This window comes from Cetorhinus maximus, chromosome 8 (genome assembly GCF_964194155.1).
Source record: "Cetorhinus maximus chromosome 8, sCetMax3.hap1.1, whole genome shotgun sequence".
NCBI lineage: Eukaryota > Metazoa > Chordata > Chondrichthyes > Lamniformes > Cetorhinidae > Cetorhinus > Cetorhinus maximus.
Window position 1 is genome coordinate 141882762 of NC_135886.1, and position 17344 is coordinate 141900105.

The following is a 17344-nucleotide window of genomic DNA, read 5'->3' on the forward strand; positions in this document are numbered from 1 at the left end:
TAAAACCTTACTATGTCTTACTGTAGTGTTATTTTTCCCTCCCAATCCTTCATGCATCTTGTTTCTCCTTTCTAATGCTACATCCTGGTTCCCATTCTCCTGCCAAGTTAGTTTAAACCCAATCCAACAGCATTGGAAAACAGCCCTATGAGGACATTGATCCCAGTCCTGTTGAGGTGCTATCCAACCGGCCTGTACAGGCCCCACTTCCCCCAGAATTGATCATGGTGTCCAGTGGCTGGATTTTATACACCCCTGCCAGGGGGTGGGGTATATAAAACCCACCAAGTGGCCTGTTTGCCACCTACCCATCCACCCCTCCCACCGCCGCAATTTATGAGCGGCTGGGTGGCGTTGGGTGCCCACTCAACTAGAGGGCCAATTGAGGCCCTTAAATGGGCAATTAATGCCCGCTTAAGGTCCTCATCCCTTCACCATCAGGATTTAACCAGCGGCAGGAAAAACCCATCCAAGCAGCTAACCTGGTAGGTTTCCCTGTGCAGGTTTGTGGTGGGTGGGAGAGGGGGGGGTGGGGAGATGGAGGAAGGGGGGCAGCATCGGATGTGTCCCCATGGCATGTTTATCCCTCAATGTCTCACAAACTGGATAACTGGTCATCGTCACATTGTTGGTTGACGGAGCTTCTGTGCGCAAATTGGCTGCCACGTTTCTACAACACTGAATATCATTTGCTGTAAAGCGATTTGGGATGTCCAGTGGTTGTGAGAAGCACTCTATAATTTTTTTTAAAAAGCTACAATGGCACTATTCAAAGAAGAACAGGGGAGTTCTCCCTGGTGTCTTGGCCAGTATTTATCCCTTGATCAACATCACTGAAACAGATGATTTGGTCATTTATTTCATTGCTGTTTGCGGGAGCTTGTAGTTGTTGCTTCCCTTTATATTACACTTTGGAATCACTTCATTTTCTGCAAAGAGCTATTGGATATCTCAAGGTTGTGAAAGGCAATATATAGATTCACAGAATCACACAGTGCAGAAGAGGCCCTTTGGCACATCGAGTCTGCACCAACTTGTGAGTAACACCTGACCTACCTACCTAATCCCATTTACCAGCACTTGGCCCATAGCCTTGAATGTTATGACGTGCCAAATGCTCATCCAGGTACTTTTTAAAGGATGTGAAGCAACATCCTGGTGAATCTCCTCTGCACACCCTCCAGTGCAATTACACCCTTCCAAAAATGTGGCGACCAGAACTGCACACAGTACTCCAGCTGTGGCCTCACCAAGGTTCTATACAACTCCAACATGACCTCCCTACTTTTGTAATCCATGCCTCGATTGATAAAGGCAAGTGTCCCATATGCCTTTTTCACCACCCCACTAACATGCCCCTCTGCCTTCAGAGATCTATTGACAGACACTCCAAGGTCCCTTTGTTCCTCAGAACTTCCTAGTGTCATGTCGTTCATTGAATACTTCCTTGTCAAATTACTCCTTCCAAAGTGTATCACCTCACACTTTTCAGGGTTAAATTCCATCTGCTACTTATCTGCCCATTTGACCATCCCGTCCATATCTTCCTGTAGCCCAAGACACTCAACCTCACTGTTAACCACCCGGCCAATCTTTGTGTCATCCGCAAACTTACTAATCCTACCCTCTACATAGTCATCTATGTCGTTTATATAAATGACAAATAATAGGGGACCCAGCACAGATCCCTGTGGTACGCCACTGGACACTGGCTTCCAGTCACTAAGGCATCATTCTGTTATTACCCTCTGTCTCCTACAGCTAAGCCAATTTTGAATCCACCTTATCAAATTACCCTGTATCCCATGTGCATTTGCCTTCTTTATAAGTCTCCCATGTGGGACCTTGTCAAAGGCTTTGCTGAAATCCATATAAACTACATCAACTGCACTACCCTCATCTACACACCTGGTCACCTCCTCAAAAAATTCAATCAAATTTGTGAGGCATGACCTCCCTCTGACAAAGCCATGCTGACTATCCCTGATCAAACCTTGCCTCTCCAAGTGGAGATAGATTCTCTCCTTCAGAATTTTCTCCAATAGTTTCCCTACCACTGACATGAGACTCACTGGCCTGTAGTTCCCTGGCTTCTCTCTACAACCCTTTTTAGATAGCGGAACCACATTAGCTGTTCTCCAGTCATCTGGCACCTCCCCCGTGGCCAGAGAGGAATTAAAAATTTGGATCAGAGCCCCTGCGATCTCCTCCCTTGCCTCCCTCAGCAGCCTTGGACACAAATCATCCGGACCTGGAGATTTGTCCACTTTTAAGCCTGCCAACACCTCCAATACCTTGTCACTCCCTATATCAATTTGCTCAGGAACCTCACAGTCTCTCTCCCCGAGTTCCATACCTTCATCCTCATTCTCTTGGATGAAGACGGATGTGAAGTTCAACACTCCAGCGATGTCCTCTGGCTCCACCCCATAGATTGCCCCCTGGTCCCTAATGGGCCCTACTCTTTCCCTGATTATCCTCTTCCCATTGATATACTTATAGAATATCTTGGGATTTTCCCTACTTTTACCAGCCAGAGCTTTCTCATATCCTCTCTTTGCTCTCCTAATTGCTTTCTTAAGCTCCACCCTGCACTTTTTGTACTCCACTAATGCCTCCGCTGATTTGATCCCCTTGTACCTGCTTAAAAAAAAGCCTCTCTTTTCCTTCTCATCGTATCCTGAATACCTCTGGTCATCCATGGTTCTCTGGGCTTGTTACTCCTTCCTATCACCCTAGAGGGAACATGTTGAGCCATGTATAAATACAAGCTATCATTGTTTTGCTTTCTGTACACATTTTGACTTAGAAGTAAATATTCTAACTGACATATAGGCTACAAAAAGGTATAGATAGGTTAAGGGAGTGGGCAAAGATCTGGCAAATAGAGTATAATATCGGAAAATGTGAAATTGTCCATTTTGGAAGGAAGAATAAAAGAGAAGCATATTATCTAAATGGTGAAAAATTGCAGAGCTCCAAGGTGCAGAGGGATCTGGGTGTCCTAGTACGTGAATGACTAAAAGCTGTTTTGCAGGTACAGCAAGTAATTAGGAAATCTAGTAGAATGTCATCGTTTATTGTGATGGGAATTGAATACAAAAGTAGGGAAGTTATGCTTCAGTTGTACAGGGCACCAGTGAGACAACATTTAGAGTATTGTGTACAGTATTGGTCTCTTTATTTAAGGAAGGATGTAAATATGTTGGAAGCAGTTCAGAGAAGGTTTACTAGACTAATACCTGGAATGGATGGGTTGTCCTATGAGGAAAGGTTGCATCCTCTGGAGTTTAGAAGAGTAAAAGGCAACTTGATTGAAACATATAAGATCCTGAGGGGGCCGTGGATGAGGTTTCGCAAAAATACAAAGACTGCTTGGCCTAATCGCCCACCCGCCAACTGTAAGGTTGGCCGGGCAGCGAAAAGTTCTATTCAATTAGTTGCTTATTGTTGGTGGGCCCGCTGCCGCCTCTCACGCCCGCCCGCTGACTGAAATATCACGCGAAGACGTGATGATATTGGAGTGCTCGTCTGACGTCATCATGCACTATTTCCCCCCTGTTCGGGTTGGGTGCGCGCCCGCCTGACGAGGCAAAAATTCTGCCCTTTGATTCTACGAACAGCTAGTGATGGTCACTCATTGCTGACTAAAATTCTAGCCCATTCCATAACCAGCCACTTCCCCCTGTAAATGTGAAGCTTTCCCATTGACTGGGCCACACTCGGAGGAATTTCATTGAAAACCAACAAAACATTTGTAATTTGTAATAGATTATTATAACAGTAGATGATTTTATTAACCAAGATATTTTTCCTATTCCCATGCAGGACTATACTTTGATGTACATCCTGCAAAAGAATCGATTAAAACGAAGCCATCTGAAGCAGTATTAGGTAAACATCCAGTTCAACAGCATTGGATTTGCTAATTCAATATAAATTACAGGTCTGCTGTGGTGGAGCATGATTCAGATGAAGCAGGCTGAGACAGCAAAGGGAATGTCAGGATCTGAGTGAAGAGGGGAATGGGTAAGTGGACAGGGAATGGAAGGACAGGAGAAAAGGGCCGGGGTGGGGGGAAAGAAGAGGGAAAAGAAAGGAGACTGGGGAGAGGAGACTTGGGAGGGTGTTCTAGAAGTTGTGAATGGGAAACATGGAAGGTGGTTGGTTGGTGGAGAAAGAAGAATATGGAAGGCTTGCAAGAACTATAGAGTGGTGATATTGGGGGACTTTAATTACCTAAATATTGATTGGAATAATATTAGAGTGAAGGGTAAGGAGGGGGATGAATTTCTGAAATATGTTCAGGAGAGCTTCCTTGACCAGTATGCTCTTGGCCCAACTAGAAACAAGGGATTGCTGGATCAGGTGCTGGGGAAGGGTGGGAGGGGCAGAACACTTGAGTAAGAGTGATTATCGTATCATAAGACAATGGGAAAAAGCAAGGAACAATCTAAAGTAGAACTTCCAAATTGGAAAAGAGCTAACTTCAATGGGATGAGAGGGAATCTAGCCAGGGTGAAATGGAACCCAGGAATAATAGGAAAACGGTACTGGAATATTGGGTGATCTTTAAGGAGGAAATGTTTCCGGTACAGGCTAGGCATACCCCAACACAGGGAAAAGGTAGGGGAACCCAAACCACAGCTCTGTGGATGACAGTGGCAGATACAGAATATGATGAAAGAAACCGAGGGTATATCTTGCATATCAAGTAAATTCTTTAAGTGAGAACCAGGCCAAAAACAATAAATAGGGAAGGGAAATGAAGAGGCAAATACTTCTGCCAAAGGAAGAGTATAAGAATAGAATAGCACTGAACCTGAAAGGGGAGCCAAAAATTTTTTTATCAACATAAACAGTAAAAGGTGGGGTGGGACCTATTAGGAACAAGGTTCATGATATATGCTTGATGGCACAGGACAAGGCTAGAATATTTAATGATTACTTTGTGCCACTGTTTACTGAGGAAGAGGATGTTGATAAAATATCAGTGGAATAAGTGGATGTCAGAGGTAATGGATGGGGTGAAAATTGATAAACAGGATGCACTGGAAAGGCTGGTCATACTAGGACTGGATAAGTCACCTGGCCTGGATGGCTTGCTAAAGGTAGTGTGAGTAGAGATAGCTGAAGGGCTTGCCATAATCTTCCAATCTTACCTAGATACGGGGAGGTGCCAGGGTACTGGAGGATGGCAAATGTGCCAACCTTTTTTTAAGAAAGAAGGTACATTCCTAGCAAGTACAGGCCAGTAGAAACAATAATGAGGGGAAAAAATCAACAAGCACTTGGAAAGGTTTGAGTTAATTAAGAAAGGCCAGCACAGGGATTTGTGAAAGGCAGATTGTGTTTGACGAATTCAATGTCTTGGTAACAGAGAAGGCTGATGAAGGAAATGCAATTTTGGCACAAGCCCTTCGATGTTAGTAAGGAATTTGCAGGGTCGATTGGGCAGGGTACGCCTTTGTCATATCCAGTGTGTGGTTCATTCAGTTTTATTCTTATTTGATTTTTTTCTGATGAGGGAAATTGCATCAATGGTTTGCAAGGCCATTTCAGAGAGTAATTATGAGTCAGCCACATTGCTGTGGGTCTGGAGACAAAACTAGGCCAGACCAAGTAGGGCTGGCAGGTTTCCTTCCTAAAGGAGATTAGTGAACCTGATGGGTTTTTATGATAATCTGATAGTCTCATGGTCATCATTACTGGGTCCAGCTTTGTATCCTGGACTTATTTATTTAATTGAATTTAAATTCCCTAGCTGCCGTGGTGGGATTTGAGCTTATGCCTCCAGAACATTAGTCCAGGCCTCTGGATCATATTCAAATCACATTATTGCTGTGCTTCTGTTTCCATTGGCTCTGCCTGACTTGAAGCGTTTCAATGCAATTTAAGATGGAAAATTGCAACCGCACATTTGTAATTTATAATAGATTGATACAACAGAAGATTATTTTGTTAACCAAAATATTTTTCTTATGTCCATATAGAAATATACTTTGAAACCCCTGTAACAAACTTAATTGAGGAGAAGCCAACACAAGCAGCAAAAGGTAAACATCCAGCTGAACATCATGGGGTTTACTAATTAAACACGAGTTGTAGCTCTGCTATGACTGACCATGATTCAGGGAAGAAGAGCGAGAAAAGAAAGGGAGTAATTTTTCTAACTGGACCCAAGGGAAGGAGGTTCAGTACAAATTAAGATGGAAAGTTGCAACCCATAAAAAGTTTGTAATATATTAAAACAGCAGCTGACTTTGTTAACTGAGATTTTTTTGTAATCTTTATGCAGTAACACCCATTAAAACCTTTGCAAAAGAAGTGATTGTGAAGAAGCCAGTAACAGGTAAACAACCAGTTCAACATCATTGGGTTTGGTAATTAAACGTACGTAACAGATAGGCTGTGACTGAGCATGATTCAGGTGAAGCAGGATAAAAAATGGCAAAAGAGATAATTGGCTCAAGTGAAGAGGGGAACACATAAGGGGGCAGGGAATAGGAGGGTGGGAGAAAAGAGGGAGGGAGAGAGGGAAGTGGAAGATGGACTGGAAGAAGAGACTTGGGGAAAGGGGCATGGAAGGTATGACCAGGAGTGTGGAAGGAGGAATGTAGGTGGAGAAAGGGAAACAGGGAAGATTGGTGAAGGGGGAATGGGAGGAGCATGGGGTGGGTGGAAGGAAGCAGGCAGCAAACTCATGTTGGGGTTTGTATTGTTATCTTTTCAGTGAGGAATTGTTTCTTGCATTCCCAAGGTCCAACCTCCTGCTTAACTGGGGGAGGCGGTGATGGGAACATGTGCCCTACTCCACAAGCCGCATTTCTGCTCCATGGGGAATGGGAATTGTTTTATCCTTAGGGGTGAAATAACTGATTAATAGAGGAGGGAGGGTTCCGATTTGAGACGTTGTGTTTAGGGTGGAAAGTGGTGAGAATTTTATGAATTCTTTGACACTTAAACACCACCCACAGTGCCACGTACTGGTACCATAGATATTGCAGTGTTCCGCTAATTCTTTTAAAATGAGTTTTCCTATCGTCAAAACCTGAGTTAGGGGCCAGGGTCTTCAGGCCCCACCGTGGCGAGACCCAGCGCAAGGGATGCAGAGGGCCAGCAAAAAGCCAATGACTTTCAGCAGGACGGGAAGACCCCAGCGGCAGGCGGGGTTAGAAAATCCCAGCTAGGAAGTTAAAATGCAATTAATGTTGGAAAGTTGCTACACAACAAAGCATTTGTAATTTGTGATAAAATACAATGGCAGATTATTTTATTAACTGGGAAATTTTCTAATGTATTTGCAGGAATACCCACTACAGCCTCTACAATCTCTACACCCCCAGGAATAGCAGTGATTGAGAAGGGGACAGTACCAGGTGAACATCCAGGTCAACATTGTTGGGCTACCTAATTATGCAGAGCTGCTGTGACTGAGCATGATTCAAGTGAAGCAGGATGAGAAAGTAAAGAGAATAGTTGGCTCAGATTCTAGAGGGGAAACCATATAGAGGCTGGGAATGGGTCAAAAGAGAAGTGAGACCAAGGGAGAGAGGAAACTTGGGGAAAGGAGAGGTAGGTGTGAAAAGAAGGGGGGTGCCAATGGATGAGGCAGAGCATGGAAGATTGATAAGGGGTGGTAGATTTAAATAAGAGATGAGGAGGAATTACTTTTCTCAAAAGGTTGTGAATCTGTGGAATTCACTACCTCAGAGTGCAGTGGATGCCGGGACGCTGAATAAATTTAAGGAGGAGATAGATAGATTTTTAATTAGTAACGGGTTGAAAGGTTATGGGGAGAGGGCGGGAAATTGGAGTTGAGGGCGAAATGAGATCAGCCATGATCGTATTGAATGGCGGGGCAGGCTCGAGGGGCTGAATTGCCTACTCCTGCTCTTAGTTCTTATGTTCTTAGATTTCTGCTCTGTGGCGATTGTTTGTTTCCCTGGGGGTCAATTAGATAAGTTGTGGGTGTGGTGGGGGGGTGGGGGGGATTAGGGGGTTTTCTGAATCCAGACTTTGTGCTTCGGGTGGAGAGAGGTTGGAACTGTGGAATTATTTTTAGAGGCAGCTTTACTGGGCTGGAGGGAGATCTTTGCCGAGAAAATGCAGCATTCAGGGTATCAGTGGGGTCTTGGAGCCCGTAGGGAACATTCTGCCCAGGGGATTTTAGTGCAATTTGATATGGAAAATTACAATATCGACAGCATTTGTAATTTATAATAGATTATTAGAGCAGCATCTGACTTTGTTAACAAAATAATTTCATAATGTCATGCAGAAGAACACTTTGTAAACACTGAAGAAGAAATAATTGAGAAGAGGCCAATACCAGGTAAACATCCAGTTTCTCATAATTGCATTTGCTAATTATATATAATTTGCAGATCTGCTGTGACTGTGCATGATTCAGGTTAATAAAGTGGAGGGAATAATTGGCCCCAAGAAAAGAGTGGAAAGGGTAAGGGAGTGTAGTTTAAGGGTTCTGGCACGTATAGGGTTGAAAAAGAGACACTTTGTCAAAGCTTTTCATCTTGCACTAATCAGGACAATTCACAAGAATACAATGTAAGGGAAAACAACAAATTTATACTGTATGAAAAGAGAGTGATGATTGGTTAGCAAATGGACTCTGATTGGTGGAGACGTTTCCATAAAGAATGCACAAATTGACAGTGACTGACAGTTAACTGCCAAGCATTGTTTGAAATTTAAACCAGGAAGCTTCACTCTGATAGGTCAATGCATTGACCTGAGGAATGAACCACCTGTCACTTATTTTGTTTAACTGAAACAGGTACAATATGTGTACATGTTCTTTCTGCCTGCAAAGAACAGGGCCCTGTGTATTAATGTATATAGCTTCCAGTACACAGAAACGCGTCACACAACAAACCTGACTGACAATCTTAAATTGATTGACAGCATAATTTTTAGCACATTGAGGATTATTTAGCAACTATTGTCCAATCACAGAATCACTTCTAATATTGGACACTGTGTTTTGTGTTTTGCAAGCACAGGCTAGTTGGGTATGATCTGTACCTTACCAGCTGCAAACCATGGAAGGCACATGCTGTTTTATGCAAACCGCCACTCTTTTGGATGTATTTCCTACATACCTAGCATCACACTGGTGCTGAAATTCATCTAGCACATTACTCCTGCGCTCAAGTACACTTTTGAAATGGAGCAGTCAAATGAACTCCCTTTCCTTGACGTACTAATTGAGAAATCTGCCAGGGGATTCTCTACCATGGTCTGCCACAACCTTACCTTCACTGGTCAATATACGTATTGGGATTCTTACAGTTTCACGCGCTGTAAGATTGGCCTTATCGGCAACCTCGTAAATAGGGCCTGAGCCATTTGCTCACCATGCAAGCTTGATGCTGAAATAGGGCACATCAAAGACATCCTGCGGGATAATGGCTACCCTGATCAAATCATTTTGCGATGTATATTGGACAAACTCATGATGGCGTGAGGCTGTCACTTTTGGCCCTGAAAAATTCCCAGTCCACCTCAGTTACCCTGGAAGGATAAGGTATTTCAAAAATTTGAGCAACAGGTGAAGCTAGCTGTTTCACGCTGCTACTACGCAGTTGCAACATGAGTGGTATTCGCCACTAACAGGATGCTGCTGTCAAACTCAAAAGACGTTCTGCCAATCACACAAATGAGTAATGTGGTGTATGAATTTCAGTGCCAGTGTGATGCTAGGTATGTAGGTCGCACATCCCAAAGGCTGGCAGATCGTATCAAACAGCATGTCCCAGCCGCTGTTTGCAATGGACAGGTTACAGACCATATCCAACCAGCCCGTGCTTACAAAACTCAAAACACAGTGTCCAACATTAGTTGTTATTCCACGATTGGACAACATTTGCTCAATAATCCTCAGTGCGCTAAAAATTATGCTGACAACTAATTTAAGATTGTTAGTCAGGCTTGCAGTGTGGTGCATTTGCGTGTGCATTTGCGTGTACATTTGCTTATATTAAGACACAGGGCCCTGTTCTTTGCAGACAGAAAGAATATGTACACACATTGTGCTGGTTTATTCCTCAGGGCAATGCTTTGTCCAATCAGAGTCAAGCTGCCTAGTTTAAATTTCAAACAATGCTTGGCAGCTAACTCTCAGTAACCATCAACCGGTGCATTCTCCATGGCAATGCCTCTACCATTTGCTTGCCAACCAATCAGCACTCGCTTCTCATACAGTATAAATTTGTTGTTTTCCTATACATTGTATTCTTGCAAAATGTCCTGCTGAGTGCAGCATGAAAAGCTTTGACAAAATGTCTTTTTTCAGCAATACTCTAGTTCTGTGCTACCAAATGATTATATAGGGTTAACGTGGGACTGACTACAGTACTGCCCACACAGTGATGTAAGAGCATATGGACATACTAATTAGGAGCAGGAGTAGGCCACTCGGCCCCTCGAGCCTGCTCTGCCATTCAATAAGGGCCTGGCTGATCTGATTGTAACCTCAACTCCATATTTCTGCCCAACCCCGATAACCTTTTATCCCCTTGCTTATCAAGAATCTGTCCACATTCCTTAAAAATATTCAAAGACTCTGCTTCCACTGCATTTGAGGAAGAGAGTTCCAAAGACTCCCCACCTTCTGAGGGAAAAAACATTCTCTTCATCTCTGTCTTAAATGGGCAACCCCTTATTTTTAAACATGACCTCCAGTTTTAGATTCTCCCATAAGAAGAAACATTCTTTCCACATCCACCCTGTCAACACCCCGCAGAATCTTATATGTTATATATATTATCATATATGTTATGTTATATGTATGAGGGCAGGAAATTGGAGTTGAGGCCGAAATGAGATCAGCCATGATCGTGTTGAATGGCGGGGCAGGCTCGAGGGGCTGAATTGCCTAATCCTGCTCCTAGTTCTTATCTTCTTATGTTTCAATCAAATCACCTCTTCCTCTTTTAAACTCCAGCGGATACAAGCCTAGCCCGTCCAACTTTTTCTCATAAGACAACCTGCCCATTCCAAGTATTAGTCTACTAAACCTTCTCTGAACTGCTTCCAATGCATTTACATCCTTCCTTAAATAAGGAGACCAATACTGTACACAGTATTGCAGATGTGGTCTGACCAATGCCCTGTATAACTAAAACATAACCTCCATACTTTTGTGTTCAATTCCCCTCACAATAAACGATAACATGCTACTAGCTTTGCTACTTACTCTCTTTACCTGCATACTAACCTTTTACGGTTCATGCTCTAGGACAGCCAGATCCCTCTGCATGTCAGAGCTCTGCAATCCCTCGCCGTTTAGATAATATGCTTCTTCTTTATTCTTCCTGCCAAAATGGATAATTTCACATTTTCCCACATTATACTCCATTTACCAGATCTTTGCCCAATCACTTAACCTATCTATATCCATTTGTAGCCTCCTTATGTCCTGTTCGCAACTTACTTTCCTACCTGTCTTTGTGTCATCAGCAAATTTAGCAACCATACCTTTGGTCCCTTCATCCAAGTCATTTATATAAATTGTAAAACATTGAGGCCCCAGCACTAATCCTTGTGGCACACCATTTGTTACATCTTGCCAACCAGAAAATTACCCATTTATACCTACCCTGTTTCCTGTTAGCTAGCCAATCTTCTATCCATGCCAGTATGTTACTTGCTACACCATGAGCTTCTATTTTTCTCAATAACCTTTGATGTGGCACCTAATCAAATGCCTTCTGGAAATCTAAGTACAGTGCATTCACCCTTTATCCACAGCACATGTTACTTCTTCAAAGAACTCCAATAAATTGGTTGAACACAATTTCCCTGTTACAAAACCATGTTGACTCTGCCTGATTACCTTGAATTTTTCTGAGTGTGCTGCTGTAACATCTTTAATAACAGCTTCTAACATTTTCCCTATGACAGATGTTAGGCTAACTGGCCTGTAGCTTCCTGCTTTTTGTCTCCCTTTTTGAATAAACGAGTTACATTAGCTATTTTCCAATTGAATGGGTCCTTCTCCTAATCTAGAGAATTTTGGAAAATTGATGCCAATGCATCAACTATTTCACTAGCCACTTCTTTTGAGATCCTAGGAAGAAGTCCATCAGGACCTGGGGACTCGTCAGCCTGCAGCTCCAACAATTTGCTCAGTACCACTTCCCTGGTGATTGTAATTTTCTTGAGTTCCTCCCTCCCTTCCATTTCCTGATTTACAGCTATTTCTGGGATGTCATTTGAATCCTCTATAGTGAAGACTGATACAAGACCGAAGAGAACACAATCTGAACCTAGGGGTCAGTTTAGTGTTGCACAGAGCTGTGTGCCCAAGCAAGCATGGAGACAGTTCCTAGCTTGAACCCTTTACTGTATATATGTACATAGTCCTTGTCGTTAATAAATACATAGTTAACCGACTTAAGACTATGAAGACTTCATTAAGACCCACAACCCTACAACAGAGGGCACCGCATGCCTCCATCCAAAGTTCTGGAGAGATGCCAACCTCCAATTGGCAGGTAGCTCTTTGAGGCAGGACATCCTGTTTCTGAGGGGCGGAAATCCACGTTCCAGCCTAACATGGAAGCTGATGTTCCCCAATGTAGGGTTCCCCCCCTCCCCTGACTTTTTAGCTGGGGCGGGGGATGCAGGGAATCTGGCGCCTCGTATGATTCTACCCATTCTGCTTTTCTCTTCTTACTATCAAAGTGATTAACCTCATACTGCCCCACATTATACTCCATCTGTCACTTTGTTGCCCACTCACTTAACCTATCTAAGTGTCTTTCCAACCTCTTTGTGCCTTGTTACATCTTACATTCCAACCTAGCATTGTGTCATAAGCAAAATTAGATACATTACTCTTGGCCTCTATGTCTGTGTTATTTTGGTAAAAGAACAAGAAAATGCAAAAAAAGATAGAATTCTAAAGGGGCGGTGGGAGCAAGGGCACAGGTACTGCAAGTAAATGTATAAACTTTTAAAATGAGTTATCCCATTAACAGAGCCTCACTTCATCGAATCATAGAATGGTTAAAGCACAGAAGCAGGCCATTTACCCCATCATATCCTTGCCATGTCTCTGCAAGAGTAACTCAATTCGTCCCACTACCCCACCTTTTCCCCCATAGCACCGCAACTTTTTTTCCATTCTGATAATTATCCAATTTCCTTTCAAAAAAACCACAATTGAATCAGCCTCCACTACATTCTCGGGCAGTGCATTTTAGATCCTAACTACTTACAACGTAAAAAGCTACCCTCATGCCGTCTTTGGTTCTTTTGCCATTTCCCTTAAATAAGTGCCCTCTGGTCCCTGCCCTTCCGCTAATAGGAACAGTTTCTCCCTATCTACTCTGTCCAGGCCCTCAAGATTTTGAAAATCTCTATCAAATCTCCTCTCAACCTTCTCTTCACTTAGGATAATAGCCCTAGCTTCTGCAATCTATTCACGGAACTAAAGCCTCTCATCCCCAGAACCATTGTTAATAAACTTTCCTGCACCCTCTCCAAAGCTTTCACGTGCTTCCTAAAGTGTGGTGCCTCAAATTTGACACACTACTCCAGTTGAGTCCGAACCAGTGTTTTGTAAAGGTTCACCATGACTTCCTTGCTTTTGTGCTCCAGGGCCGGGATTTTTCAGCCCTGCCGTGGTGGAACCCGTCGTGGGGGATGCAATGGACCAGCCAAAGTCCATTGACTTTTGGCAGGACCAGAAGAACCTGGCCTATTCCTCTATTTATAAAACCCAGCATCTTGTATGTTTGATTAACTGCTTTCTCAACCTCCCCTGCCACCATTAACAACTTGTGCACATATACCCCCAGGTCTCACTGTTCCTGCACCCCATTTAGAATTGTATATTTTCTTGCATTTTCTCATTCTTCCCACCGTAATGCACCATTTCACACATCTCTGCATCAAACTTCATACACCGCGTGTCTGACCATTCCATCAGCCTATATCCTCTTGAAGTCCATAACTATCCACCACACAGCCCATAATACATAATACATCCACATTTTGTGTCAGCCACGAATTTTGAAATTGTGCCCTGTACACCCAAGTCAAGATTATTTATGTATATCCAGAAAAGTCTGATCTTAATACTGACCCCTGGGGAAACCCATTATATACTCTTCTCCAGTCTGAGAAACAACCATTCACTACTACTCTCTGTTTCCTGTAATTCAGCCAACTTTATATCCATGCTGCTACTTTGCCTTTCAATCCATGGGCTTCACCTTTGCTCACAAGCCTGTTATGTGGCACTTTCTCAAGCGCCTTTTGGATGTCCAAATACATGACATCAACAGCATTATCCTCATCAACTTTCTCTGTTAGCTCATCAAAATGCTCAATCAAGTTAGTTAAAATTTGCCTTTAATAAACTCATGTTGGCTTTGTTTAATCTGCACTTGTCCAAGTAAATGTTAATTTTGCCATGGATTATTATTCCTAAAGGTTTTCCCATCGCTCAGATTAAATTGACTGTTGTTGCTGGGTTTATCCTTACACCTTGTTTGGAAACATTTGAAATTTTCTAGTCCTCTGGCACCACCCCTGCATCAAAAGATGATTGGAAGATTGTGGCCAGTGCCTCTGCAATTTCCACCCTTATTTCCCTCAGTATCCTCAGAGCAACCTATCTGGATGAATAATCAACTTTAAGTACAGCCAGCCTATCTAATAACACCTGTTTGTCAATTTCTTAGCCCATTAAGTGTCTCAACTACATCCTCTTTCCTCATGAGCTGGCAGCATCTTCTTCCTTGGTAAAGACATTTGCAAAGTACTTATTTAGTACCTCAGCCATGTTCTCTGCCTCCTTGGATAAATCCCTCTTTGGCTCCTAATCCTTTTAACTACCTTTTTACTATTCATATGCCAATAGAAGACTTTAGGATTCCCTTTTGTGTTAGCTGCCAGTAGCTTCTCATGCTCTTCCTTTATTTTTCATTTCTTTTCTCACTTCCCCTCTGAACTTAACCTGGTTCTCATTTGTAATATCAAGCTGTCATCTGTCACCATTTTTCTGCTTCATCTTACTCCCTATCTCTTTCATCATCCAGGGAACAATGCTGTTGTTTGTCCTATCTTTCTCGCTCGTGGGAATGTATCTCAACTGCACCCAAACTATCTCTTCTTTAACAGCAGCCCATTATCGTGTTACAACCTTTGATTCCAGTCTATCTGGCCCAGACCTGTTCTCACCCGACTGAAATTGGCCCTTCCCCAGTGAACTGTTTTTACTCTGGATTGCTCCTTGTCTTTTTCCATGGCTAATCTAAACCTTATGATGCTATGGTCACTGTCTTGTAAATACTCCTCACCAGCACTTTACTTGACCCACTTCATTCCTCAGAATCAGATACATCAGTGCCTTCTCCCTTATTGGGTGGGAACATGATGAACTAGATAATTCTCCTGGACTCACTTCAGCAAAAAGAGTGAATTTAGAGAACATGGAGCAGTTTCAATGTAATTTGAGATTTGAGGTTGAGAGTTGCAACTTTCAGAATATTTCTAATTTGTAATAGATTATCACAACAGTAGATGATTTTGTTAACTAAAATATTTTTGTAATGTTCAAACAGCACCCACTAAAACTGAATCGACAACGGAGAATCCAACAACCACATCAAAAGGTAAACATTCAGTTCAACATCATTGATCTTCTGAATTAAATGTATGCTGTAGATCTGCTGTGACTAAGCACGATTCAGGGGAAGCAGAGTGAGAAGAGAAAGGGAGTAATTGGTCTAAGTGAAAGGGGGGAAGGATAATGGGGCAAGGAATGGGAGAGAAGAGGGTGGAAAGGGGAGAGGGAAAAGTAAGATAGAGAGGGAGAGGAAACGAGGAAGGGGTATGGAAGTTGTGACTTGGAGAACAGGGAAGGTTGTTGAAGGGAGAATGGGAAGGGCGTGGAGTGGGACAAGGAACCCTTAGCTAAATCTTTTGCGGGGTAGAAGGTTTCCTTCTATCAAGCCAGCACTTTTTCCTCAGTGAGGAATTGTTTCCTGAATTTGCAGTATCCGACTTCCTGCTGAATGGGAGGAGGAGGTGTTTGGACCAATGTGCCCTGCTTCATAGACCTGAATTTCTGCTTGCTTTTTTATTCCTAGGGATCAAATATCTTATTAGCAAGTGGGGGAGGGGGAATGTTGTGGGTGTGTGGGGTGGGGGTTGGTGGTGGTGGGAGTGTGCAGTGTGGGCTGGCCTGTCACTCCTGATCTGGGGGGATGGAGAGTAGTGGAAGATAAAATGGGATTATTTTTTGATGAGATTTACTTGACTGGTGTGAGATGGAATTTCTGTCGGTGTGGGAAGTACTACTTTTAGGATATCAGGAATGGTATTTTTGCGAAGTTGATGCCTAAGGATGGAATCTTCTGCTCTGGCTGGTGGCCAGCTTGGAGGTGGGTAGGACATGTAATGAGATGGGTTGGTGGCACTCCCGAATGCCGCTGCCTTCACGCCTCCACCAGAATTAAGTTCTGGGCAGGAAGGCCCATGATCGACCTTCCTGCCCGACCACCAATTGAAGCCTTTAAGTGGCCAATTAATGACCACTTAAGGGCCTCAACCCACTGCCGCTGGGGTTAACCCATCTGCAAGCAGGTGGGCCTGTCGCCATGCAGTGTGCACAGCAGGTTGAACTGTGCAAGCCCTTTGTCACCTCGGGGGAGTAGGGGTCCCTCAATCAAAGGCACTCAGTGCCTGATCAAGAGTCTGAACATTGGGAAGAAGGGGGATTGGGGGCATTGAGAACCAACCCCCTACCCTTGCTTCCAACTCCCCTGCACCCCTCTCTCCCTGATCCCCACCCCACAAAAGCCCCTCCCACCCACCACCACATTACTTATCTGTGGCCTGGGTCACTCCATGATCCTGGGACTCTGGTGCCAGCAGCAGTCACGGCCTTCTCAGTGGCACTGCTGAGTACAAGAGCTCCCTGCCTCTGATTGGCCCACAACTCTTGCTCGGTGACACTTCTGCCTCTCGGTTCTTGGTTCCAGGGGAAGGCCCACTGGTGATCTCGCCGCTGCCTGATTGACTTCTGATTCAGCAGGCCTTCCTGAAAAGAGGTATCGGGGGCTCTCTCGCCGGCTCTCCAGCTGACAGGCGAGGCTCCTGACGCCACGACAAGATTCTGCTTCAAGATCCTGTTTCAGGAAGTTAAAATGACATTATTCTATTCCAACTTGAAATAATGGATTGAAAAAGCTCATTGCTATATAAAATTTACGCTGGAGCTTAATGCAAAGCCTCACAGCCCAATACCGTTGATGGTCTTAACACCAAATGTTATGTATGAGGCACTTAATGCTGTTGATGCCAAGAG

The 17344-nt window shown here is 43.6% G+C and overlaps 1 protein-coding gene across 1 annotated transcript in view; it reads left to right on the top strand.

Moving 5' to 3' along the window:
• The window catches only part of LOC144683222 (uncharacterized), a 75576-nt gene that overhangs the window by 34284 nt on the left and 23948 nt on the right, over nucleotides 1-17344 (top strand). Inside the window, exons 5-10 of the mRNA XM_078546178.1 lie at nucleotides 3829-3894; nucleotides 5994-6056; nucleotides 6299-6352; nucleotides 7308-7379; nucleotides 8282-8335; nucleotides 15597-15647. Of these exons, the coding sequence (XP_078402304.1) occupies nucleotides 3829-3894; nucleotides 5994-6056; nucleotides 6299-6352; nucleotides 7308-7379; nucleotides 8282-8335; nucleotides 15597-15647 (360 nt within the window). The remainder of the gene's footprint in view (nucleotides 1-3828; nucleotides 3895-5993; nucleotides 6057-6298; nucleotides 6353-7307; nucleotides 7380-8281; nucleotides 8336-15596; nucleotides 15648-17344) is intronic.